This window comes from Prionailurus bengalensis, chromosome D3, assembly GCF_016509475.1.
Source record: "Prionailurus bengalensis isolate Pbe53 chromosome D3, Fcat_Pben_1.1_paternal_pri, whole genome shotgun sequence".
NCBI classification, from domain to species: Eukaryota; Metazoa; Chordata; class Mammalia; order Carnivora; family Felidae; genus Prionailurus; species Prionailurus bengalensis.
This window is the reverse complement of record NC_057356.1, coordinates 56,693,173-56,719,214: the sequence shown is the minus strand read 5'-3', so window position 1 is coordinate 56,719,214 and position 26,042 is coordinate 56,693,173. Positions and strand designations below refer to the sequence as shown.

The following is a 26,042-nucleotide window of genomic DNA, read 5'->3' as shown; positions in this document are numbered from 1 at the left end:
GTTCAGAAATGCACTGCACACTCTACTGCCTGTTGTGGTGGCTGTACCTTGGGGAAGTTGAGGGTCTTGACTGTAGCTTCAAGGTTTTGTCACATCACCAAGGAGTCCCCGCATCACCTGGAGCAGTGAGCAGTGACTATCACACTTCACACAAGTTCCCAAGAGAAGATGGGCAGTGAGTCTTCTTTCCAGTAGTGTGATTCCAGATATCCACTGTGTTTCTTGAGATTTTTCGAGATGGTAACACGGGTGCATCAAATGATATGGGATAGCTTAACAAGTATATTATGCATTTTTAATCATTAAGTGTTAACTGGGATCAAGACTCTGGCTGAGGCTGCTTCCCTGCCAGGCCCCAATGAGGGCATGAACGCTCCGGTGGGGGCTCCAGCAGCTTTTGCCGAAGGAAGTGTGGCACTGGTGAAGGACACAGGAACGGCAGGTCCCAGCAAGGATGCTGGAGAGGAAATACACGAGGGCTCATATTGCAGCAGAGATGAGACGTGCCCCGCAACTTCTCAGGAATAACTAGGGAGGGGACTTGGGAAAGGCCCTGCCTCAACACGCAAGCTAGCAGGTCATGGGTCATCGGTGTAAATTTATCTTTAGCAGTAGGCATGGGAGCACGAGTTATACACGCAGCAGATGCATACAGTCTCTACATGTGCCAACACTGCAATGCTGGGTGCTGCCCAGGTGGACATAGGAGAGGTTTCTCCCCAGCCCAAAGCTCCTGCTCCCTGGAGTGGACATGCTCCCACCTTCCACTCACTCTCCTTGCTGTTATCTGTTGGTGCTCTGCCGCTCAGTCCTTGATGACTCTGACAAATGAGTTTATATGCAGCTGAGAAGACAAATATAAGGTCTCTCTCATGGGGCGCCTGGGTGGCTCAGTCGTTTGAGCATCCGACTTCGGCTCAGGTCATGATCTCGCGGTCCGTGAGTTCGAGCCCCGCGTCGGGCTCTGTGCTGACAGCTCAGAGCCTGGAGCCTGTTTCAGATTCTGTGTCTCCCTCTTTCTCTGACCCTCCCCTGTTCATGCTCTCTCTCTCTCTGTCTCAAAAATAATAAAATGTTAAAAAAAAAAATTAAGGTCTCTCTCCTATCTCTATCCTTGTCTCCATCCTCAGGGCTTGGCATAAAACACACAATCAACAGGTCCTACATGACCGAGACTGGTAGAAACATGGAACAAGATGTTTTAACCAGACCACAGGGATACAGGAGGCTGAAAAAAAAATATGAAGGGTGGGTGGGAGTAAATGTGACCAGAGGAGGATGGCTAGGAGAAAAGCTGCTTCCAAGCATAAGCAGGTGCTGTATATGTCAAGGCCCAAGGGAGGAGGGAGCCAACTGGTCAGTTTTAATGGACAGAAGGGAAAACTGAATGGAAATGTGGAGACCTGGGCAAGAGGCAAGGCTGGAGACACGGATGGGCGGGTCTCTGAAGGACTCTGAAACCATGTTATGGACACTGGACTTCATTGTATGAAACATAAGAAGCCACTGAAGGGATTCAAGTAGAGGGTGTGATCTAAAGATGCACATCTGTATTGTCAAAGAGACCACCTGGAACCCCAGATGGTGACTGGTTTGGAGGGACCAAAGGTGGAAGCAGGGAGACAAATAAGGTGATGTGGGAGTCTGAGAGAGAGATGGTGGTTGGTGTAGGGTTATGGTGTGAAGGTGGATGAAGGAGAGGAGTCAAAGGTGGCTACCTGGTTTTTGGTTTGAACAACTGGTAGATAATGTGGCATTTACTGATAGGAAAGACTGAAGAAGAACATATTTTAGAGGATCAAGGAGGATGATAAATTCTGTTTTTGCTATACTGAGTGTGAGATCCTATAAGCATCTTGAGTTTATATCTGGGTGGGGAATTTTATATCTGGCTATGCATCTTTGGAGAAAGATCTACGTAGAAGAAGCAAAGCTGAAAGTGGTCTATATTTGGATGGTACCTGAGGCTTGATGAGTTGGAGAAAGGGCTGGGATAAGTCCAGACTGAGGAGGACAGAGAGACTTTGACCAAGCATCAAGAACACTGAGTGTCTCAGGAGCGAGGAGGGAGATCGTGGCTCATTATTAGAATCACCTGGAAAACTTTAAATATATGTATCTGCTGGGGGAATAGCACTATATGACCTGCACTGGGAAAAACTGGTGGTAGGACTAGATAGAAACCATTTGGTAGAGGATGATAACTGTAAGAGAGAGAACAAGTGGTTAAGAAAGAGGAAAATAAAAGGTTGGTGTGTTCCAGATCCCCAGGGAAGGGCTTCAGGAAGAAGGGCTCAGCCAAGATCAGGACCTAATTCACCACGGGAAGACAGATGGCAGTGCATCCACTTGCTTGACTCCTTAAAAGTACAGATTGGTATTTGAACTCAATAAACATTTACCAAGGGATTATACGAAGGAGCCCAACAGAGCCTGCAGTGGTCAAAGCCCTCAGAGAAGGGTGCGCAGGGGTGAGAAAAGGGGAGGAGGAGGGGAAGGAGGGGGCACTAGATGGCAGAAAGCTTTTTGCTGGAAGTAGCATCTGAACGGAGGCAAGGAGCTAAGCATTCCTAGGAGAGGAAGAAATGAAAGCGAAAGTATGATGAGTTAGAACAACCTCCAGTTTAGGAAATAGAGTTAGTCCCTGGATGGAGCACAGGGAATTAAGTGTTTGGAACTAAGCAAGAGAAGGGGGGCAGAGCCCAGTTATATACCAAGGTAAAAATTCTTTGGCTTTCCTCCTGTAGGTAAAAGGGCCTTGAAGAATACAAGAAATCAATGGCATGATTAGAGTTATGATTCAGATAGCCCATTCTGGCAGCCGGTGTGAAGGAAGGCTTGGAGTCAGGGAGGATTAGGAAAAGATGGAAGCCCAAACTTCCATCAGGAGGCTGTTGCAGGGACCCAGATGAAGGAGGATGGAGTCATCAGGGTAGGAGTAAAGGAAAGAAGTGAGCTGAGGGGGTGGGACAGTAGAGAGAGGGGCCTTGGGTCAACACCTAGTTTCTGGCTTTGGTGACTGGTTGGAGTGGTCAGTCACCGAGATAAAGAATAAGGAAGACTAGATTTAGAGGACTATAGGGTAACAACTGGGGCACGGGAGAGAACATTTTAACACCAGGAGGGCATTCCTTTCTCCAAAGGAGAAAAGATGTCAGTAACATTATAGCTAGTTTCCCTAACTGTTCTCTCTTAAATCTACTTTGTTCTGCAGCCTATTTCCTTCAAATACCCAGATTCATACATGTACATTTCCTGTTTTAGAACACGGTAGCTTCAACTAGTTACTGCAGGGCATTTGTTCATTTATGAATTACTTCATTAAAAACAAAATTTGTACCAACGACTTGCAAGGCAGTATGACCCAGGTAAGGTAAGTGAATAAAAGATAACTAGCCTTCACCTCATAGAACTTACATTCTAGTAGGAGCCAAAAAAGACATGGTTTAACCAACTCCTTACAACCCATATAGTATATGGCAAATAACGGGGGAGAGGGGATTGAAATTCATAATTAGGTTTTAGCAGATCCGTGAATTCCCTGAAATCCACTCGTAAAATTCTGTCTACACCTGTATACATTTGGTGGGGGTAGGGAAGGGACTTACATTCTCAAAGGGATCTGGGGTCCTAAAAGGTTAAAAACCACTCTACCCTTCCAGTCCATTTGGACACCAGTGAATATACACAAATTTCTTCCACATGAGAAGGCAGAGACCAAGGGGAATGCCAGCACCACTGTTCAGTCTGTTCAGTCCACTCCGAACAACCCTACCTCTACTCTCAAATATTAATATTATTATTATTATCAATTATTAATTATTCTTCTGACGTGAGAAAAGGCAACACGGTTATTAATAGAACAACCCAGTGTTTGAAAAAAGATGGAGATCTTCTGTTCCTCAGTCACTGCGGATTTCCAAGCACGTGCCCCGGTTCAGAGCGCCGGAGTAGCAGCACACCGCCTGGCTGACACCATCCAGCCCCCACGGAAGGGACTGCTCCGACCTCCGCCTTTTAGATTTGGCCGAAAGAGGTCCGCGAAGGCGCTGGGAATCCAGGCCAGATTTTCACACATGAAGGCGGAAGTAAGAGCGAGCCGGAAGTTCCAAAACCCACACAGAGAAGGTGGGGGGTGGGGGTGGAGGAAGACTCGGTAGGGATGGCGGCTCAAATTCCAATTGTGGCCACCACTTCCACTCCGGGGATAGCCCGGAACAGCAAGAAGAGGCCAGCTAGTCCTTCCCACAACGGCAGCAGCGCTGGGGGTTACAGCGCCAGTAAGAAGAAAAAAGTGGCTGGCGCCAGCTTTACGCAGGTATGCTGTGGCTCGCCTAGCTTGCGCGTGCGCGGGGCCGTGCGGGGCGGAGCGAAGGCGCGTGCGCAGGGCGGGGCCGAGCGAGGGCGCAGGCGGCCAGGCGCTGATGGCCCGGCGAAGGTGCGGGACCTTGCTGTCTTGCCTGCGGTGGATGCGGCTCTCATTTGCGGTGCAAATGAAGCATTTTTTTCCCTAGTGTGGACAAGTGGGATTCGGTTCAAGCACCAACTGCATTGCGTTGTCCTTGAGAGCAGGAGGGTGGGGTTGTTAATACCGATTTAGTAGCCTGATCATCCCATCGTCGAGGTCGCATTTAGATGGAGATTCAGGACTTTGCTCTTTCAGTCAACGTGTCTCACCTTCGTCCTTTCTTTGGACGTTTACCGAGTGTCTGTGAGGTGCAAAGCGCCCTAATGTCCTACATGTAGGAATACCAAGAATGACTTCCTTCATCCTCAGAAAAGTACTTTGTTGACTCTGTTTCTTCGTCCCAAAGTGGGTTTGGTTTGGTCTTTCCCAGTGGAGTTGTTGAAAGGATTCAATGAGGTCATGGTCGGAAAGCCCTGAGCACAGTGCCTGGCACAGGTTTCACGGTATCTGGGCAATCTAGGTTCCACAATTCCAGCAAAGGATTTTCTGCAGAGGAGTGTTTTGGTTAGATTAGTATTTTGGTTAGATTAGTATTTTTCTTAGCTTCTGCTTTTTTATTTAAAGCAATAAGAGGGAAAAGATAGAGTGTTTTCCTTTGTCCTCTACAGCACATAGCGTGGCATCATTCACCAAGAACCAAGAGCGACCTTCTAGAGATGTTAAGTGCCCGTTGCATTTTGTAGCTGTAATGGTAGTCCTCCCCCCTACCCTTTTTAAATACTTTATTGAGATAGGACTGACATGCAGTAAAATGCACAAATCTTGAGAGTACAGATCAATGACTTTTTATATATGTATATATCTATGTGGCCAGATCAAGAGAATTTCCAAGAGCCCCTGAAAATTCCCCAGTGACCCTCTCCAGTCAGTACCCTCCCTGTCACAGGTAACCACACATTGATTCTGTTTCTTCGTCCCAAAGTGGGTTTGGTCTTTCCCAATGGAGTTGTTCAAAGGATTCAATGAGGTCATGGTCAGTGTTCTGATATCTCTTACCATAGATTGACTTTGCTTTTTGAACAGAATATAAATGGAATAAATAGAACATACTATTTTGTGTTTAAGTTTCTCTGTGAAACTGTTTTCCAGAGTCATTCATTCATTCATATTATCTGTATCAAGTATCTGGTACATTGTGTAAACATACCACAACTGATGGACATTTGAGTTTACATTTGATTGGCTTTTATGGATAAGCTGCTCTAAACATTCCTATAGAAGTCTGTGCAGATACAGGTTTTCATTTCTCTTAGGTAAATGGGTAATAGTGGAATTAATTGCTGGATCCACTATTTAGATACACTTTTACCTCAGAAACTGTTAAACGGCATTTCCCAAAGTAGTTGCACTATTGTGTATTCTTGCCAGTAAAGAATGAGAGTTCCAGTTGTTCTATGCTCTCAACAATACTTGGCATCATCTATCTTTAATTTTAGCCATTCTGGTGGCTGTGTACAGGTATCTCGTTGTAGGTCAGAAGTCCTGGTACAGTGTGACTGACGTTTGGTTCTCTGCTCAGGGTATCACAAAGCTGAAATCAAAGGGTTGACTGGGCTGGTCTCATTCCTTGCCACACAGCCTCGTCCATCTTCAAAGCCAGCTGTGGAGAATCTCTTGCATCCAATCCCTGTCACATACAGATGTTTCTGACTTCTCTTGACACTGAGCTCTGAACCCAGATTGAAGGATATATATGATTGGGGCAGGCCCACCTGGATAGTCTCCTTTGTGTGAGGTTGGCTGACTTGAGACCTAAATTATATCTGCAAAACCCCTTCACAGTGATACCTATATTAGCGTTTGCTTGAATAACTGGTAGAAGGGGTATGAACACTAGAAGCCAGGAATCTGAAGGGCCTTCTTAACAATTCTACCTGTCACATTTATGAAACAATTAGGAAAATACAGTAATTTCTAACCATGTACCAAAGTTGGTTATAGGTATTCTATGGTATTGGTGCCCTAAGGTGGTGAGAGACAGGAAGATGAGGACTCATGCAGGGACGGTAGTCACAGAAGGAAAGGTGGGGAGGCAGAGGGATTTGAGGTGGATTCTGAGGGGTGGTGGGTCTGAATGGGGAGCGCCTTCAAGGGCTGGAGCTGTGCACACATATCAGATTGCTTAAGCTTTTATCAGTGGGAAATGAGTGCTCTTTATATAAACAATTGTATTTCTTGAGTTGAAAGGGACTTTACAGATCTTTCAGTATCTAAATTTCCTAAATTCAATAGTTTCAGCTATTTTGTTTCTTACAAAAAAGCAGTGTCTGTAAAACTTTCATGGGATTTAAAACTTTACAAGGGACATTTATATACGACATTAGAATGCTTTTTGAAATTGGTTAAAATAACTTGATATTGTGGATTCTTAAGGTGGGTTTTACTTTCTAGAATGTGCATGCTGTTTCTCAAGTAAAATTGTGTACATAGATGAAATTTAAAGGGCTTTATGTTTGGAAGTCTTCAGGAGTTGAACAGAATATGTTTTAATGTTTTTGTTTATTTTTATTTTTTGAAAGAGACAGAGACAGAGACAGAGACAGAGTGTGTGGGGGGGGGAGGGACAGAGAGAGAGGGAGAGAGAATCCAAAGCAGGCTCTAGGCTCTGAGCTGTCAGCACAGAACCTGCTGTGGGGCTTGAACTTGTGAACTGTGAGATCATGATCTGAGCCAAAGTTGGACACTTAACCTACCCAAGTGTCCCAAGGATATTTTTGATATTCTGAGCAAAGCATTTATAGAAATTCCTTTATGTCAGTCCTAGGAAATAGTATTAAATAGTTTAATAGTACTAAAATAATTTCATTATTTCATCAAAGTGAATCTTTAATTCAGCAGAAATTACTGTTCGTGCTTGCTAAATTGTACAACTGGATTTGTATTTTCCGTGTAAAATACGGGTGTTGATCAATAATGACATAATCTGGAAAGTGCTATTTCCCTTTCACTCTGGTTATGATACATTGAAATGATTAGTGTTAACTTAGGTTGGCGAGCAGATACACTTGCTAAAGTGAAAGAAATCATTATAAATAATAATAATTAGTACCTATTGAGATTTACTGTATCCCAGGCAATGTGTGCTGAGCACTTTCTAAGTACTATCTTATTTAATTATTATTATTATTATTTAAGTTTATTTATTTTGAGAGAGAGCAAGCACGAGTTGGGGAGGGGGAGAGAGAGAGAGGGAGAGAGAGAGGGAGAGAGAGAGAGAGGGAGAGAGAGAGAGAGAGAGAGGGAGAGAGAATTCCAAGCAGGCTCTACACTGTTAGTGTAGAGCTCCATGCAGTGCTCCAACCCACAAACCTCGAGATCATGACCTAAGCCGAAATCAGGAGTCGGACGCTTAACCGAATGAGCCACCCAGTGCCCCTAATTATTATTACTTTTTTTAAGATTTTATTTTTTAAATTATCTGTACACCTAACTCGGGGCTTGAACTTCCTACCCCAAGGTCAAGAGTCGCATGCTCCACTGCCTGAGCCAGCCAGGTCCCCTACCTCATTTAATTCTTAAAATAAACCTCTGTGAATTGTTATTCTCCAGATAAAAAGACAGGATCATAGAGAGAGAGAGAGAGATTGAGTAACTTTCCCGAGATCACACAAACTACACACAGTAGTCAGGATTGGAACCCAGGTGGATTGTACAGAGTCCACATTCTCTTTTCTTGACTGCCTCGCTTGATATCACTCTTATCACTCTTCTACCTTGGAAGATAGAATTAAATATTTGATAGAACCAAATCCATGGTACAGAGAAATGCTTTTGGGGGGGTTGATTAGATCAGTATATGGCATTGTAGACTTTCCAGATGCATATTGAAGTTGGTAGAATCTACAGAGAAACCTAATTGTCCTGTCGCCTGAGTGTTACACAATAGACTGATATGTGATGGTTAAGCAGTGAACACAACATCTAACTAAATATGTTAAGCAGCAGCAGTTGCTTGCTCCTTGAGAAGGTTATTATTATGCAGAGTGTAGTTGATCATAGACTCTTCTGTAATTGGAGGCACCAGAGAATGCTAGACTGATTTGTTCGTCCAAAAAGTAATCATTCTACCCCGACTTTAAAAGAAAATCATGATAATGTTAGATTTAGAAGTTCCTTTTTTCTATTTTTAAAGTGGACATAAAAAGTCACCCACTTCTTCCCCGACAGCTTGTGTTTTCTATGTGGAGATACAGTTTTTCATCATTGTCCTTGATGTATGACATTGTGGACCCTGCTTTCACTTAGCGTTATTTCATGAATCTCTCTGTGTTGACAGACTTCTCAAGGGATTGAGTGCTCTTATTTAATCGACTTGATTGAATAGTTAGCTTGCTTCTCACACTTGAGCTATTTTCAGTAACCCTACCACAACGCTATAGTTTTGGTTTAGGCTCAGCGATTTGATTCTAGAATACTGTTAGATGGATGTAACTGAGGATTTGGGTTTTCAGTGATAAGACAAAGGGCATTTGTCTCTCTTCTTTGTGACCACGTTATCCTGAAGTCTGGGTCAGTTATGCAGGCTGCCCTCCAGAGAGATGTAGCTGTTATTGGGCGAGCAGAGGCCTTACGGACTGCAGGCCTGTGTTGCCTTGGTACGGCCAGGTATCTCCTCCCTGGGCCTTAGGTCAGCTCTTCTCGAGCTGCACAGAGGGGCAGCCCTGAGTGCTAAGCATTACTTCTTTCTTCTTCGTAGGGTGTTCATGTCTCAGGGATGGGATGGCTCATCTCATGAAGTCTCTTGGTGTTAACATGGTTTAGTAATGTGGAAACTGCACATCACTCAAAATGTTATTTGATTGTGTTCCAGCCTCACAGACTTGATCCTCCCTTTGACTGCAGGCCGCTCCCTCTGATCGCATCACTAATAGGCACCAGGCTCTGGGCATGGCTGAAGCCCTGGGGAGGGAAGAATGAGGGCGCAGTCCCGGGGAGGTTGGGGTGAGGGAGGAGAGAAGGGCAGAACACCCAGTTGTGGGCCCGGAGTGGGGGTGTTCTCTTAGAGCCTGGTGTGAGAGGGAGGAGAGCCATGAGTTTGCCAGGTAGGAGGCAGCTCTGGAGCCATGTGGCTCGGGTCTCGCTGGGATGGCTTCCTTTCTCTGTGCCTTCCTCAGCCTGGCTCCTCACTGGCCCTGCTGACAAGGGAAGGACAGAGGATGGAGGGACCAAATGAGCAGGTGGGGTCCGCTTTGAAAATCAGGGCCTGAGCACAGCACCTCCGTTCCCTTGTTGCCCCTTCTCTGTGGTGCCTCCTGGAACGGCGGCGATGCAGACTTCTGGCCGTCTCGCCCACCCTTCCCCCCACCCCCCCCAAGCAGATGCACCTGTCTGACGGTGCCTCCGCTCCCCTGGCAGAGCTCCCAGACCTTCCCACCCGCACACACTTGCTGAGGTACCTGCTTTTCTCGGTGGCCTCCCCAATCTCAGCGAGGCCTCTCTGCCCGCCAGCGTTCCCGTTTCTCCCTGGGGCCTGGGAACAGCCTGCATCAAAGAGCGCCCCGTATTCCTTCCCAGGATTTCACTGTGCACACAGCACCTGATTCCACTAGGAATCAGGAAAGAGGCATGCAGAGAAAGGGAGAGATGCCATCTTTCTGCAGTTCCTGCAGGGGAGGAAAGCCTTACGGCTATTAACTTGAGGCTGGTGGCTGCCAGCTGAGCGTGTTCTGTGGATGGTTCTGTAATCATTGGGGGTGGTGGGGTGGGGGGGGGCTTGGGGCCTGCTTTTCCATGTCCCTCTGGGATCTCTCCTTGCTGCCTTAGCAGCTCCGTTTGTTTATTCTCTCCCAGGTGGAGACATTACATAAGTAGTCATTTTCTTAATGAAAAACCCCAACAGTATGCTTTTCTGTTTTGATGTGATGCTCCCTGCATGGTTTTTGGGGCTGTTTTCCTGTCTGTCACGTACTTTAGGCCTTCCTGTAGGTCCAGCCTCCTGAAAGTCCATGCCCATCAGCCTGCTCCTCATGGAGTAGTCCCGTAGCCACCCTGGTTCTAAGCTTCTTGAGAAAAGTACCCCTTTGCTTCTTCTGACAGCAGTGGGTTTTCTTAGACCTGTTCATCTCATGTGTCTTCCAGCAGTGGGCTAGGCTTCCTCCTTTGCCTTTTGAAAGAGCAGGTGACTGTCACTCTTCCTGACCTGCATGCCAGCTATAGCTTCCTCTCGAGGTCCGTGGAGCCCCTGGCTCATTCGCCATCAGGTTAGCAGCTGGCTGTACCCCAGGGGAGAGATCTCTCTTGGCCACTGTAGTTTTTAAAAATTTTATTTATTATTATTATTTTTAATATTTATTCATTTATTTTGAGAGAGAGAGTGTGTGCACTTGAGCAGTGCAAGTGGGGGAAGTGCGGAGAGAGAGGGAAAGAGAAAATTCCAAGCAGACTCTGAGCTGTCAGTGCAGAGCCCCATGCAGGGCTCGAACTCACGAGTTGTGAGATATGACCTGAGCTGAAATCAAGAGTCAGATGTGTAACCGACTGAGCCACCCAGGTACCCCTGTTTTGTTTTGTTTTGTTTTGTTTTGTTTTACTGCTCTAAATATTTCAGTGTGGATGTCCTAAAACCAAAGGCATTCTCCGACACATAACAATAGTACAGCCATCCAATTTAGGGCATTCACAATGAAGCAACACTGACACCGATACATAGAACATACGCTTGTCTTTGATCTGGTCCAGGGTCCAGTCTAGGATCACACATTGTGTTTAGTTGTCATATGTTGTTAGCCTCCTTTTATGTAGAGCAGTTCTTCGGTCTTTATCTTTCACGACCTGACACTGTTGATGCGTACTGGTCACTTATTTTATAGCATATTCCTCAGTTTGGGCTTGTCTGATATTTCCTCGTGATTAGATATGCGTAATACATTTTTGGCAGGAGTACAGAAGTGACACTGTCCCCTTCTCAGTGCATCACATCCTGGCACACGATGGCCACATGTTCTGTTACTGACAGTGTTAGCTTGGAGCACTTAGTCAGATGGTGTCTGCAGGGTTTCTCCACTGTTTGTATTAAGGTATCCCGTGGGGAGATACTTCGAGACTAGCTTTTTTTTTTTTTTTTTTTTTGAGACTAGCTTTACTCATTCATCCATGTTTATTTGTTAACTGCTTTATTGAGTTATAATCCACATACCATAAAAGTCACCCTCTTAAGTGTACTCATCAGTGGTTTATAGGATATTCACTGAGTTGTGCCACCATCTAATTTTAGAATATTTCCATGACCCTGAAAAGAAACCCTCTTCCTCTTAGATGTCTCTCCCCATTCCCCCAACCTCCCAGCCCCTGACCATCTCTGATCTTAGTCCCTTCACGTAAATGGAATCATACAATATGCAGCCTTTTGTGTGTGTTTCTTTCAGTCACCATAATATTTTCAAGGCTTATCCGTGGTGTAGGATATATCAGTACTTCACTCCCTTCTATGGTTGAATAACACTCCATTGATGGACAGGTAGGTTGTTTGCACTTCTTGGCTATTATGAAAAATGCTTCTATGAACATGCACGTTTTTGCACAGACTTATTTTTTTTTTTTAATTCTCTTGGGTATACACTTAATAGTTGAATTACTGGGTCATAGGATAATCCTCTTCACCATTTTGAGGAAATACCAAACTATGTTTCAAAGTGGCCATACCCTTTTACATTCTCATAAGCAGCATATGAGGGCTACGGTGTCTCCACATCCTCACCAGCACGTTATGTCTTTGATTGTGGCCATCCTGTATGTTGCCATGTGAGTGTGAAGCGGTATCTCATTGTGGTTTTGATTTACATTTCCCTAATCACCAATGATGTTGACCATTTGTAGGTCTTCTTCAAAGAAATGTTTATTGAAATCCTTGACCCATTTTAAAATGGAATTGTCTTTTTGTTGTTGAGTGATAACAATTCTTTATATATTCTAGATCAGTGTTATTTGGTTTTTTTTTCTCAAAGTGTCCTTAGCTAGTGGGGACCTCTTCAAATTGGCTTCTGTGTCCTTTAATATACCCCCATCAGTTTTTGAGTGCTGTTATGGACTGAATTTATGTCCCTTTAAGATTTTTTTTTTTTTTCAAGAGAGAGCGACAGAGACAGCACAAGCAGGAGAGGGGTAGAGAGAGGAGGATAGTCTCAAGTAGGCTCTGTACTGTCAGTGCAGAGCCCAATGTGGGGTTTGAACTCACAAAACTGTGGGATCATGACCTTCTTTGAAATCAAAAGTCAGATGCTTAACTGACTGACCCACTCAGGTGCCCCTCCCTTCAAGATTTATAGGGAGTTCTAACCCTAGTGCACCTCAGAATGTAACTGTATTTGGAGATAGGGACATCACAGAGGTAACTAAGGTTAAATGAAGTCATAAAGGTGGAGCCCTAATCCCTTACGACCATTGTCCCTATGGGAGGAAGAGACACCAGGGAGGGGAGTGTACAGAGGAAAGGCCATGTGAGGACACAGCAAGAAGACAGCCATCTACAAGCCAAGGAGCGCAGCCTCAGGAGAACCCTGCAGACATCTTGCCCTGGACTTGTAGTTTCCAGACTGTGAGGAAATAAATTTCTGTTGTTTAACCCACCCAATCTGTGGCATTTTGTTATGGCAGCCCTAGCAAACTGATACAGCTCTTTTCTTACTTTTCTCGAACCACAGGCTCATCTTGTACTTTTCTACCCCAGCCCTAGAACCAGCTATTTTTTTAAGGATCAGTAGTTCTAGGAGAATAACTTTCAAAAACCAGGATCTGAACACAGGTGTGCCTGTTGTTTTCCAGCCCTCTCAGTGGAGAGAGTTAGCAACTATTGGTGTGTTTCTGTATGTGTGTGTTCTTCCCCCTTACTCTCTGTATCTCTTTCTCGATCTATGCTGTGTTAAAACCATGAGTCCACATTGCTAACCTCTGATTTCAGCCCCGTAGCACAGGCTTCATTCTAGCCTTCCGTCATTCCTCATCTCCTCCTTCTTAGACTATGTATATAGTAGTTTCAGAATTCTTAACCTGCACCCTTGTGAGAAAAAAACCTACCAATTGTTTATGGTCATTTTTGCCTTTAGCCTTAGGTTATATTGCTAAAATACTGTGTTCAGAGGTCACTGGAATTCTCTCTCCCTTCCTCCCCTTCAGTGTGGTTATGTTTGTCATTCAAAATACAGTTAGGTTGATTTGTTTTCGTTTGTAGTCCATTTTCCCTACCTGCTGCCCATCCTTGTTGGTTTTATTACTATTATTATTACTTTTTGTTTTTAGTATGTGAAACTTTAACATGGTTCAGAAGGTCAAAACTCTACACAAAGCTGTACTCAGAGAAGTTTTACTCCTGTCTGCCCTTCCCATCTCCTTGTCCTTTCTACCCGGTTCCCCATGCCCCATAGGTAACCTGGCCCTGTCATTTCTGAGTCATCCTTCCTGTGTTTCCTTGTGTTCGGCCACTGCATTCCCCCCAGAGAGGATTCCTTACAATAAACTCCTGAGCATGTGCATCTTAAGATATGGATGTTGGCACTGAGTTACTCTGTGCTGTCTTGTTTCTTAACTCTAGCCAACTAGGTAATCAGTTAGCTGTTATTTGGAACCTACTCTGTGCCAGGCACTGGGTTAGATGCAGGGGACGGAAGACTGAGCCATACAGTGAAGCAGGCAGGGTGTGTCCCTGCTCTGCCTTCTCACTCTCTGAGTCTCGTCTCTCATCTGCTCACCTGTCTCTTGGTCTCTCCTTCTTTTGGTCTGTTGTTCCCTATATCATAAAGCTGCTGTTTTTTCATCGACTAAGACATAAACACGAACTATCCATCATTTATCTAATTTATAATAGATATTAGTCTTACAAATAGTCAACACAAAATGACATTGACAACTGGCTAAACCTATACAAGGTAACATTGATTATTGATTAAATGTGATGGGAAAATCAAATTTTCCTCATCACATTGGGTCTCCTAGGATACACGTACCTGGCAGAAATGTCATGACCATGAAGGAAAAAGTAGAAGGGCAATAAAAGTTATGTACAAAATGCTAAATCTAATCTTTGTTACAAAATTAAAACTGACATGGAGTAATCCCAATGAAAATAATCTTAGTAAAGCACAAATGAGCACAGGAAAATTGGAAACTGTTTGTGCCATATAGAAAATGACTCGATGGATTTTGTACCAGAAAATACAAAAATACAGGAAGATGGGGGAGTGAACGCTGAGGCAGGAGAGGAGGCCAGGGTGTGTTTCTAATCTGAAGGTCAGTGGGGCCCACTGGCCCGCTGTAAATTGCGGACTCACACCGGGCTTGCATTTAAGAGTGTGTCACTGACTGTGCTGGAGAGAAGGGAGTGGGCAAGGTGTGCACCACAGGGCCCGTCCTCAGGCCGAGAGCTGAGGACGGTGCAGATACAGGCTGAGGGCCGAGGGAAGGACTCATGGGGCAGGGAGGGAGAGAGAAGAGATAGAACATTCGTGGCTACAGATGGTGGGAAAAGGTTGAGAAGTTGGAGGCCTCTTAGCTCCCACAGAGTTGACACCGAGCTGGGCTCTGGAATAGAGAAGAGTTAGGAAAGATCGTGAAGGGGGAATGAGTTGAGGGGCATGCCTGACAGCAGAGGTGGTATGGACAGAGGAGGGGCACAGGCCCACATGCAGAGACCTTGGCAGAGAGTCTGGGATGGTCTTTGAGAGGAGACTGTTCAGAGAACCACTGCAGCAGAGCGAGTGGCCCCGTGGCCCCCACATGGATGTCCCTGCGGGGGTGGGGGCGGTGGTGATGGAATTTACACACACACACAACCAGCACTCTCCTACACTGCTGCTGGGAGTGTAAAAGAGGGCAGCCATTTAGGAAAATGAGTTGGCAGTTTCCCTATTACCCAACCATTCTGCTCCTAGGTATTTACCCAAGAGAAGTGAAAACACAGGTCTGCACAAAGGTTGGTACACAATGTTCACAGCAGCGTTATTTATAATAGCCGAAGACTAAAACTGCCCCAAATGTTCATCAGCAGAGAGTAGATAAACAAACTGTGGTGGCGTTCCTCTGCTCAGTGGCCACAAATACAGGGAAACAAATTACTGACCTCTGCAGCAAGACTGCAGGTCTCAAATGCTCTGTGCTGAACTAAGGAAGCCAACACAAGAGTACCCGCTGTCAGATCCCATCTCTGGGAGATACCACCTGAGGGTGGAAGGTATTGACTAGGAAGAGGCCTGAGGGAACTTTCTGGGATGATACAAATATTCTGTATCTTGATAGGGACATAGATGAAACAAGTGTAAATATTTGGCAAAACTCCTGAAACCTACACTTAAGATCTGTGCATTTCATTGTATGTAAATTATGTATCATTAAAAAAAAAAAAAACCAATATGGTAGTCTGGAAATCACATTAAAAATCAGAAGTGGTTCTTAGTTTGGCTTGTTTTTTTTTCTAGGTGATGGTTGACTTAAAAGGTTTTTTGTTTGGGATGCCTGGGTAACCCAGTTCGTTAGGCGTCAGACTCTGGGTTTTGGCTCAGGTCATGATCTCACAGTTTGTGGGTTCGAGTCCTGCATCGCTGCTGTCTGCTGTCAGCACATAGCTGACAGCTGTCTTTCTCCCTCTCAAAAATAAATAAACGTTAAAAAATAAAAATAAAAATGTTTTTTGTTTTAAAGTATTTAGCCTGCTTGTCAGGATGCTCTGGCTCTAGCCAGCTGACCTGTGGACATTCAGCCTCCTCTCCCTCTCTCTGTTCCTTCTTCCGAATGCCTCTATCCTGCTGCTCCCCTTAAGCATAAGAGCTGTAGCCTGGGTTTTCTGGCTGATGACACCCTTACAAGGGCTGGAGCGTTTTTTGTCTCAATGTTTTGAGACACAGTTTGACAAGAAAGATCAGCAGGTTTGAATCCAGAGGCAATCACTGTGTGGCCTTGAAGCCATACCCCTGAGCCTCTATTTTCTCTTCTGGAAACTGGGGATAAGAGCAGTTGTCCGAGTTAAATGAGCTGGCTCAGGTAGGACACCCATCTCTAATGCTTGGCACATTGAGGGAACCGGGAACTGGGGTCCTGGCTGTCTCTGCTGTGGCTTCTGCACAACAGGGGCTGCTCCCAGTCTGGCATGGCCTTCTCTGGTGCAGGCCACCTGCTAGGGCTCTGGGACACTGTCTTTCTTCACATGTCCTGTGGTATCATCTTGTGTCTTGCTGGGAGCCGAGTTAGGGAACTCACCTAGAAGAACCTGACCTCAGACTATCCTTATTATATTTTAAGGGTATCAGCATGGAAGCCATGAGTGAGAATAAAATGGTGCCCTCTGATTATAGTACAGGACCTATGGAAAAAGCTGCCAAGCCATTGCCATTTAAGGATCCAAACTTTGTGGTAAGGAGGCTGCTAGGAGACGGGTGGGGGCAGAAGGAGGGCCCTTCCCACTGATCTCCCAGTGTGCTGGTTCCCAAGGATTTGGGTGTCTTTTGTGGAACTGGTTAAAGCTACTATTTTGAGGGTGGGTCATTTCCATGATTCTTCACCATCCCTTTTCATTGGTTTTACAGAAGTTTTAGGTGAGGCTTAAAATAATTAACTGAAGGAGGAGTGCTCCTCCTTAGCATAAGTAAATCTAACTTATGTTGCTCTAAAGTAGAAATAGGCTACTCTTCTTTTCATTCTTAAAGGATATAATAATTATATTATTATAGAGACTCATATTACATCATTAGGAGTTTTTCATTAATTAGTTTTGAAAATACAATATTACCAGTGCCTGCAACAGACTTTGTTATTCTTTTCCACTTTACTTTGTCATTTTTATAGAATGACAACAAAAAAGAAATTTCCAGAAGGTTTGCCATGCCATGATGGGAGGCTTACTTGGGTTTTCCAGGATCTCCAGTAATTTATGAGGCAGTGACCTGCCCTCAGAAGGGAGTTTAGAGATGTAGTCATGAGTTTAAATCTAATTTTGTAATGCATTTCTTTTAAAGTAATGGGAAATTCATGAGTGAATTCTATAAAGTTAGTCCTAACAAAGGATGTGATTTTCTATAAGCATGTTAAAACAAACAAACCACCTTTTATTTCTATTCTATCACCAACTAACTCATGGGTTTTGATAATCCAAAAGTTGTGTTTTTATAAGTAAGATTAAAGTGTACAGTGTCATACTTAAAAATTAAAAAAACAGCCCTTGGGGCACAAGAGAGCTGACAGAATGAGGGCAGTGTTACAGTTATGAATGAGCATGATTCAGATTCTGAAATGGTAGCCTCCACTGAGTTTTGTTTCTTCTGATCCACGTCTTTAACTCAAGCACTCTGGCCACGGTGGCGCGGTAGCTGGCAAGAAGAACAGAACCTGGAAGAACCTGAAACAGATCCTCGCTTCGGAAAGGGCATTGCCGTGGCAACTGAACGACCCTAACTGTGAGCTGTCTGGAGCCTTTCATGTTTATAATGTTCAGACTAGCAACTTCTAGCAAACCTACATGATTTGGCTGTGTCCTCATTAATGTAGGAAACGACTTTTAGCCTAAGAATTCTATAGTTGCCTCACTATAGGGAGATACTGTACGTATTTCCTCATAACTGTATCTGTGTTGAACCTGTTTGTGTCGTCATGCGTGTGTGGTTTTTGGTGTCACCGTTAACATTTCCGTCTGGAGGAATAGGTCCTGATATGGTCGTACTGGCGTTTCTGTCAGGCAAACTTCTTACTCAAGAGTCTCCCCTTAAAATGTATTTTCCAAGGCTGCCCAAGATTTAGGAGGGTTTCTAACAACTAGCTTAGAGGCTAACTCTGTTTTGCTTTCTGGGCTGTTGTTTTTCAGAGTAAATGCTTTATGCTGCAGTATTTTCCAATCTGTGTAAAGCACTGTTGTAAGTTCTGTTCAACTTCATCGGAAAGTAGAGGTCAAATCTCTGTCTGCGTCCTGTCCCATGGCACATCTTTCACGGGGTGACTCAGATGGGTGACAAGTGAATTAGTCAGCAGTCCGGGTGTGGACATTCCGGTGTCCGGGTGCGCAGACCCAATTAGGGGGTTGTTTGGCATCGCCCTCAGCCCATGTAGCCTCTGACAGTGAGAGTGGCTTGTGGGCAGATGAGCTCTTCCGGTGGTTCTGCTGGAGCACAGGCTCCCTGGGGACAGGGCAGGGCTGCATCCAGAGCCTGCAGTTGGTCTGTGACGTAATGCATTATCCCCCTGGAGAGTTTTGGGAGCACTTGATCGCAGAATATTAATTTCAGAAATATTATCCAACAGCATTTTAGGAGAGAAAAGGAAAGGGATCTGAATATTTTAAAGCCAGCCTAGTTATCTTCTTTCCTTTTTTCTTTTTTTCCTCCCATAGACTTCAGTATTGATGCTCCTCCATCCTTCAAACCAGCTAAGAAGTATTCTGATGTTTCAGGTCTTCTTGTGAGTATAATTACATCTCTGTCTCCTAGCACTGAGTTGAAGAGGAGATTTCACAATACTATTTAGACAGTGTTGATATCGACCAGCCCTGACCCTGCCTGGAGCCTGCATACTTTGAATAGGTAATGGGTTTGTGCTGAAGCACTCGCAGGCTTATCTTAGAGTGGCTGCAGCCTGGGGCATCCGTGTGGGCAGGCTGGAGGGAAGATTGCTCCAGAAGGTGGGAGACTCGAGTTTCACTTCCCCTTCCTTTTCTCATTAATATATGAGATAACATGAATGAAACAATAATTTCTTTTTTAACTGCTGAGGTTTAAAAAATTTCTCGCATCTTAGAAATGATCGTACTCTAAAAAACAAATTTAAACTTCTCCAAAGACTAAAGACACACTATGGTAAAGGCAATGATTTTCAAACTTATTTGTAAGCATTGGAAACATTTTATGCATCGCTTTTCCAAGTGAAATCTCTGACAGAATCCCTGGGAGCCCACTGATCGAGTGTGGTCCCCTGTGGATCTGGTCCTCTGTCCTCCCCACTTCTGTGACCCCTAAAGTGCTTCTGGGGAACACAGTTCCAACACCAGCAACGTTGTTGGACAAGTAAGACTTGGGCAACTTGCTGAATTTGGGAACCTCAGAGAACCTCATCTCCTTCAGCCCCGCTTCTCTGTCCTTTTCACCACTCTTATGTTTGGAAGATGGGCCTTTTCTCATAACTGTAGAAATAATGAGGCACACTTCACTTTTCAAAACTCATAGACATCATTTAAATGCTTTACATTTTTATAAAAATGTAGGACTCCAAACATCTGTAACAAACTGACTGAACTAATGGGCTACATTTTACATTGGGGAAGATTTGAGGTTTTTTTTATATTTTTGAAAATAATATTAGTTATACTTTCTGAATCAGTTGTGTATTATAGCTTTTCCTCCGGAAAGCACACACTCCTCGGTGCACTACAAACTTTCTAACATAGACCCTTAAACAGTGATCACAAAAAAACAACAGGGAGAGTAGAAGTGCTGTAACACAGCGTGTGTGTGCGTGCACATGCGTGTGTGTGTGTGTGTGTGTGTGTGTGTGTATGTGTGTGTGTGTGGTGGATTCTTTTGCCCTCCATTCAGAGTACATATCCCCTTCTAACCTTGGAGGGGAGTTCAACTTGTGAGCAATGTTGTAGTCCTACGCTGATTTGTCTCCTGCCTGAAAATAGTCACCTTATGTATTTGACCCTTTTTTTTAATAGTTGTTCAGAGCAGGAGAGCTAGTCGGGCAGCAGTTATTCTCTTACGGTTCCAAATGGACATTTCTCCTTGGAGAAGCTAGGGTTTATGGGCAGGTAGCTTTATCCTCACCACTAGGCAGCTCATGGGCTACTGCACTGGTTTGCACACATCAGGAGGCATGAGAATCGTTTTGAGAAGCACTGTTCCAGGTCCCTTTGTGTAATGGACAAGGACTTGTCATGTCATACCTAACCTAAAACTTCTTGCCGCACTGTATGTAAGAATTAAGAAAATTTGAATATACAAAGAACTCTACCAAATCATTCAAAGACAATCCCATAGAAGGGCTGGCTAAAAGGATATGAATACAGTTACAAGGAAGAAATGCAGATGACCAGTAAGTAGATATTCAGTCTCACTGATAATAAGGGAAAAGCCTCCTCAGTAGAAAAGAGGGGTGCCTGGGTAGCTCAGGCAGGTAAGTGTCCTAGTCTTAGTTTTAGCTGAGGTCATGATCTCATGGTTTTGTGAGTTCAAGCCCCACGTTGGGCTCTGTGCTGACAGCAAGGGTCTGCTTGGGATTCTCTCTCTCCCCCTCTGACTCTCTGCTCCTCCCTACTCGCACTGTCTCTGTCTCTCTCAAATAAATAAACTTAAAAAAAAAAATCATCAGTAGGGAAGAAATGAAAATGTTTTCTCCAGAGGCAAGGGAAACAAAAGCAAAAATGAACTATTGGGACCTCATCAAAATAAAAAGCTTCTGCACAGCGAAGGAAACAATCAGCAAAACTAAAAGGCAGCTGATGGAGTGGGAGAAGATATTTGCAAACAACATATCAGGTGAAGGGTTAATATCCAAAATCTATAAAGAACTTATCAAACTCAACACCCAAAAAGCAAATAATCCTTTGAAGAAATGGGCAAAAGACATAAATAGACACTTCTCCAAAGAAGACATCCAGATGGCCAACCGACACATGAAAAAATGCTCATCATCAGGGAAATACAATTCAAAACCACAATGAGATACCACCTCACACCTGTCGGAATGGCTAACATTAACGACTCAGGCAACAACAGATGTTGGCGAGGATGCGGAGGAAGGGGATCTCCTTTGCCCTGCTGGTGGGAATGCAAACTGGTGCAGCCACTCTGGAAAACAGTATGGAGGTTCCTCAAAAAATAAAAAATAGAACTACCCTACGACCCAGCAATTGTACTACTAGGCATTTATCCAAGGGATACAGGTGTGCTGTTTCGAAGGGACACATGCACCCCAATGTTTATAGCAGTGCTATCAACAATAGCCAAAGTATGGAAAGAGCCCAAATATCCATCGATGGATGAATGGATAAAGAAGATGTGGTATATATATCTACAATGGAGTATTACTCGGCAATCAAAAAGAATGAAATCTTGCCATTTGCAACTACGTGGATGGAACTAGAGGGTATTATGCTAAGTGAAATTAGTCAGAGAAAGACAAAAATCATATGACTTCATTCATGAGGACTTTGAGAGACAAAACAGATGAACATAAGGGAAGGGAAGCAAAAATAAAAACAGGGAGAGGGACAAGACATAAGAGACTCTTAAATATGGAGAACAAACAGGGTTACTGAAGGGGTTGTGTTGGGGGGGGGGGCTAAATGGGTGAGGGGCATTGAGGAATCTACTCCTGAAATCATTGTTGCACTATATGCTAAATAACTTGGATGTAAATTAAAAAAAGAAAAAAAAGAAATGAAAATGTTTGGTTATAAACGTCAACATAGAGAAGTGGATATCCTCACACATGGCCCTTTTGAAGTGGGAATACTTTGGTCTGGGTTATTTGGAAGACATTTGGCAATACCTATTGCGGCAGAAAAGCTAAAGCCTGGGACCCAGCAGTCTGCCTTCTAGGGAAGCAGTGTGTACAAGGAGCTTCATGCAGAAGTGATTATGAGAAAATGTGATGGTGAGCAAAATATTGGAAACAAAATCAAGGTCAGTCAACCGGGGTGTGGGGTTGGGGGTGTTTTCATACTGTCCTGTGAGGCCGACGTGTATGCAAGAACATGGATAAACTTCCAAGTTGTATCGTTTACTGAGGGTGCAAAGTAGTAGAAGCAGCATTGTACCACTTATGCAGAAACTAACACCCGCTCACAAAAATATACTGGGTAACTTCTCTGGTGTGTTTGTATATGTGTGTAAGGGTATATACAAACAAGGTCTGGAAGCGTGCCCACTTACAGTGGTTTCCTTGGGGAAAGGCAAGGGTTTTTGGATGGTAGAGGGTTGGAAAAGAGGACTTTAGTCTTATTCATAATGTTTTCTTCCTTCCCTTTCTTTTCCTTTTCCCTTCTCTTCCCTTTCCTCTGAATATGTCCATTTGCTGCTTATGTAAATTAAAGTTACATAGGGGCACCTGGGTGGCTCAGTCGGTTGGGCGTCCGACTTCGGCCCAGGTCATGATCTCACGGTTCATGGGTTCAAGCCCCATGTCGGGCTCTGTGCTGACAGCTCAAAGCCTGGAGCCTGCTTTGAATTCTGTCTCTCTCTCTCTCTCTCTCTCTCTCTCTCTCTCTGCCCCTTCCCTACTCACACTCTGCCTCTCTCTGTCTCTCAAAAATAAACATTGAAAAAAAAATTTATTTTTTAATTAAAGTTACATAATTAAAAATGAAGCCCAGCTCATGTTAACACTGGCACACCTGTCCGCTGGGCGTGGGCAGGCAGGGAGGTGTGCAGGGTCACACCTGTGTTTAGCCCTCATTACAAAGCGATGGGAAGTACAGTGGTTCTGGGTGAGCAGTGAACACTGCCGGTCACCTTGCAGCCAGGGGAGCCTTACAGGTCTTTACTGGCGCCCCACGGGAAGGCGGTCATTGTTGTATTCAGGCTCAAGGCGTGGAATCCGAGGAGGGCAGACTGGAGGAGTGCAGCTTTTCCCTTGTTCACCTCTGGGGTGTCACTTGGCCTCCTCCCTTCTGCTCAGAATACTAGGTCAGGTCTGGTCTGTGCGAGCTTTTGTTGGTAACCTTTCTGTCGGTGCCAGAGTATCTCTGTATTCTGCGTTATTTATTCCTCAGCCTTCTTGGCACCGAGGTCTGAACTTGGGCGGGCCGGCTCAGCACAGTGTGGTGGTAGGAGTGAGGCAGCCACAGAAGTGGAGCCAGGCCAGAGCTGGTTCATATATGGAGGCCAGATGATCAAAGCCAGACGCACAGGCCTGCACCCCTGCTTGGAACTGCGGTAGAGCCTCCCCTGCCAGCCAGTTCGTCCGGCCGCTGCGTGGCCAGGAGCCCTCAAAGGGGACTTGTTGCTCTCTCTACTTAAGCCTTCCTTGATATTACTGTCATTACAGGAAATGTGGTACAGAAAGCAAGATCTAGATTAAGCCAAAGGATTGAAGTTTTATTTTATGGAGAGCTTTAATGAATCTTTAGGAATAATCTCATTTTCCTGACACATTGGATGTTAAATAGCTTCGGGAGATCCCCTGTGGCTGAATTGAGGACTTTTTATAGAGTGTGAGAAACCTACCACTGACTCCCTTCAGCTTCCTGCTTCTTCAGCCTTCCCTCTCCCCTGAAATAACAGCACTGCTGCATGTCTGGGGGCCACACAGAGCTGATCTGCACTGAGCAGACAGTCCACACTCGAGTAACTGGACGTTATCTGTCTAGACTTTAATGGCATCTTTTATAATTTTTTCAAGGAGTTCCAAATGACTCATCCTCATGTTTTGTTTCAAAATCTGTAGAAGCCACATGACTTGAGGTAATACAGTCAGTGAATTTATTTTCTCCACTTTGCATGTGGGGAAAACACACTAAAAGATAATTTTGATATGTCAGTGGGAAGTGAGTTCTGTTTTCTGTGATCATCCTGATAGTCCATTTGTTCATTCATTCATTCAGTCATCACTCGCTGTGCAAACACCACCTGAAGGCCCACCGTGCACTCCGTATTGCACTAGGGGCAGAGATGCGGTGATAAGCAAAGCACAGGGTTCCTGCCTCATGGAGCCTCTCAGCCTAGACCTTAGTCAAAGAGTTATGCAGATAATAAGTGTAAGAGTGAGAGACAGATGTGGGGAGAGTGGGGGAGCAGATAAAGCTTCCCTGATGAGATGACTGGGGGCCGAGTCCTAAAGGACAAGCAGGCAATTAGGGAGTAAAGTGGCCCAGTTGGGGGCCCCTCCTCAGGAAAGGGCGAATGGGGCATGAATGCAGGGAGGGCCTGAGAGCCAGAGCAGTTGGAACCAGAGTGGGGACGTGTGGCTGCGGAAGAGGCTTGGGAAGGAGGAGGGCCCAGGAGGGCTTGCCGGCTCTGAGGAGCAGTGCTTGAGGATGTGGCCCTTTGTCCTGAGAAAAGAGAGCAGCTACTGAGAGATCTGCTGAGGAATGAATGACATGATCAGAAGCACAAGTTGTGAAGATGGCTCTGGTTGCAGTTGTAGGGCAGTGGTCCCTTCCAGTGGGAGGGTGGGTGTGGGCGGCCCCTCCAGCTCTGCGGTGTAGCCCAGGGAGCCACAGGAGTGGCACGGGGACGGTGTGGAGGAGCAGGAGTGGAGTGCACATGGGGCAGGCGTGGTGTGACAGGGAGGGGCGAGTGTGCACGGCAAGCCCCTGTTCCCTGCCTTGGGGGATGGAGCTAGAACATCTGTTTGAAGCAGGGGGCGGGGGGAGAGAGAGAGAGAAAGAGAATCCCAAGCAGGCTCCACACCATCAGTACAGAGGCTGATGCAGGACTCAGTCTCACGAACCGTGAGATCATGACATGAGCCAAAATCAAGAGTCAGACACTTAACCGGCTGACCTACCCAGGAGCCCCAAAGCAGGGGGGGTTTGAAGGCAGGGACCAGGGAGGGATGATCCTCATGAATTCCACTTTGGACCTGTTTCTTCTAGCCTTTGTGACACCAACCAGAAGAATCGTAGTGTCTGATGTGGTCACTCCTCTTCCCTTCGTCCATACCCTGAATTATTTCTCAAGTCTGGGAAGATTAACCAGTCTTTGCCAGAGTGAGCAGTTTAGCGTTCATGGTGACAGAGGAAGGCAAAATGAAGATATTTTACTTTAAGTACAATAGAAAAAAACTTTAAGCTTGAACTTAAAATGTTCAGCACTAACAACAATTTTCTGCCTTTCCCTGTGCCTGTTTCCCACCCAGGCCAACTACACTGACCCCCAGAGCAAGCTGCGGTTCAGCACCATTGAAGAGTTTTCCTATATCCGGAGGCTGCCATCTGATGTCGTCACTGGCTACCTGGCCCTGAGGAAGGCCACGAGCATCGTTCCCTGAGCCTTGAGAAATGGAGATGATGTGGAAAGCTGTTTCAAAGGCAAACTCTGGACTCATGATTTTGTTTCATGGAAACAAACTCATTGTGCTTGTCAATCTGGAAATGTCAGTGCTGTGCCTTGGAAAGAATGTTTGGCTTTAATTTAAGGGTTTTTTTTGTTTTGTTTTTTTGTTTTGGTTTTCTGTTTTCCCTCCAAGTGGGATGTTTCCTGTTGAATTAAATTATACTTCAGTTGTTGCCTCAAGTCAACTTGTTTGACGAGAAAATATAAAATTGTGCTTTTAACTTAACCCATGTACATCCCTGGATTTTGCTTCAACGTTGTAAACTGTCTTATAACACATTTAAAGCTCTACAATGAATCCTGACAACAGGGCTGGGTTATTCCTGGTGACTCCCACTTTAGAGCAGATTAGTCCTTCTTTTTGATCAGAATGCATGGAGGAGGTCCAGAATTGGGACTGGAGAAGACAGAGCTGAGTAATCGCCCTGTTGCACTGGGCCAGCCTCTTCCCAGCCTCCAGAACTGAGATACATGTCTGTTGCTTAAGCCGCCCAGTCTGTGGCATTTTGTTATAGCTGCCTTAGCTGGCGAAAACACCAGCCCAGGCCCCATTTCTGGGGTGTGGGGTGTGAACACTGACACCTCCTCCAAAAGGGCCTTTGTCCTGGTAC

General features: G+C 45.0%; 1 protein-coding gene across 2 annotated transcripts; it reads left to right on the top strand.

The window, feature by feature from the left end:
- The first annotated feature begins 2,644 nt into the window (after nt 1–2,644).
- INO80C (INO80 complex subunit C) lies at nt 2,645–25,657 on the top strand. 2 transcript variants are annotated; one of them, XM_043558606.1, is made up of 5 exons: nt 2,645–4,318; nt 16,694–16,804; nt 17,733–17,844; nt 18,771–18,838; nt 25,235–25,657. In XM_043558606.1, the coding sequence occupies exons 1-5, from the start codon at nt 4,163–4,165 to the stop codon at nt 25,364–25,366; spliced, it is 579 nt and encodes a 192-aa protein (XP_043414541.1). In that variant the 5' UTR covers nt 2,645–4,162; the 3' UTR covers nt 25,367–25,657. The 2 variants fall into 2 exon arrangements, with proteins under 2 accessions (XP_043414541.1, XP_043414542.1); XM_043558607.1 differs by lacking the exon at nt 2,645–4,318 and adding an exon at nt 12,780–13,001.
- Nucleotides 25,658–26,042: the final 385 nt, after the last annotated feature.

What these genes read in the sequence shown, in the direction of transcription:
- INO80C (XM_043558606.1), top strand. Translation starts at nt 4,163, where the DNA reads ATGGCGGCTCAAATTCCAATTGTGGCCACCACTTCCACTCCGGGGATA. An exon ending in CTGGCGCCAGCTTTACGCAG is followed by an intron (nt 4,319 to 16,693) that starts GTATGCTGTGGC and finishes TTATATTTTAAG; the next exon opens with GGTATCAGCATGGAAGCCAT. An exon ending in GCAACTGAACGACCCTAACT is followed by an intron (nt 17,845 to 18,770) that starts GTGAGCTGTCTG and finishes TTCCTCCCATAG; the next exon opens with ACTTCAGTATTGATGCTCCT.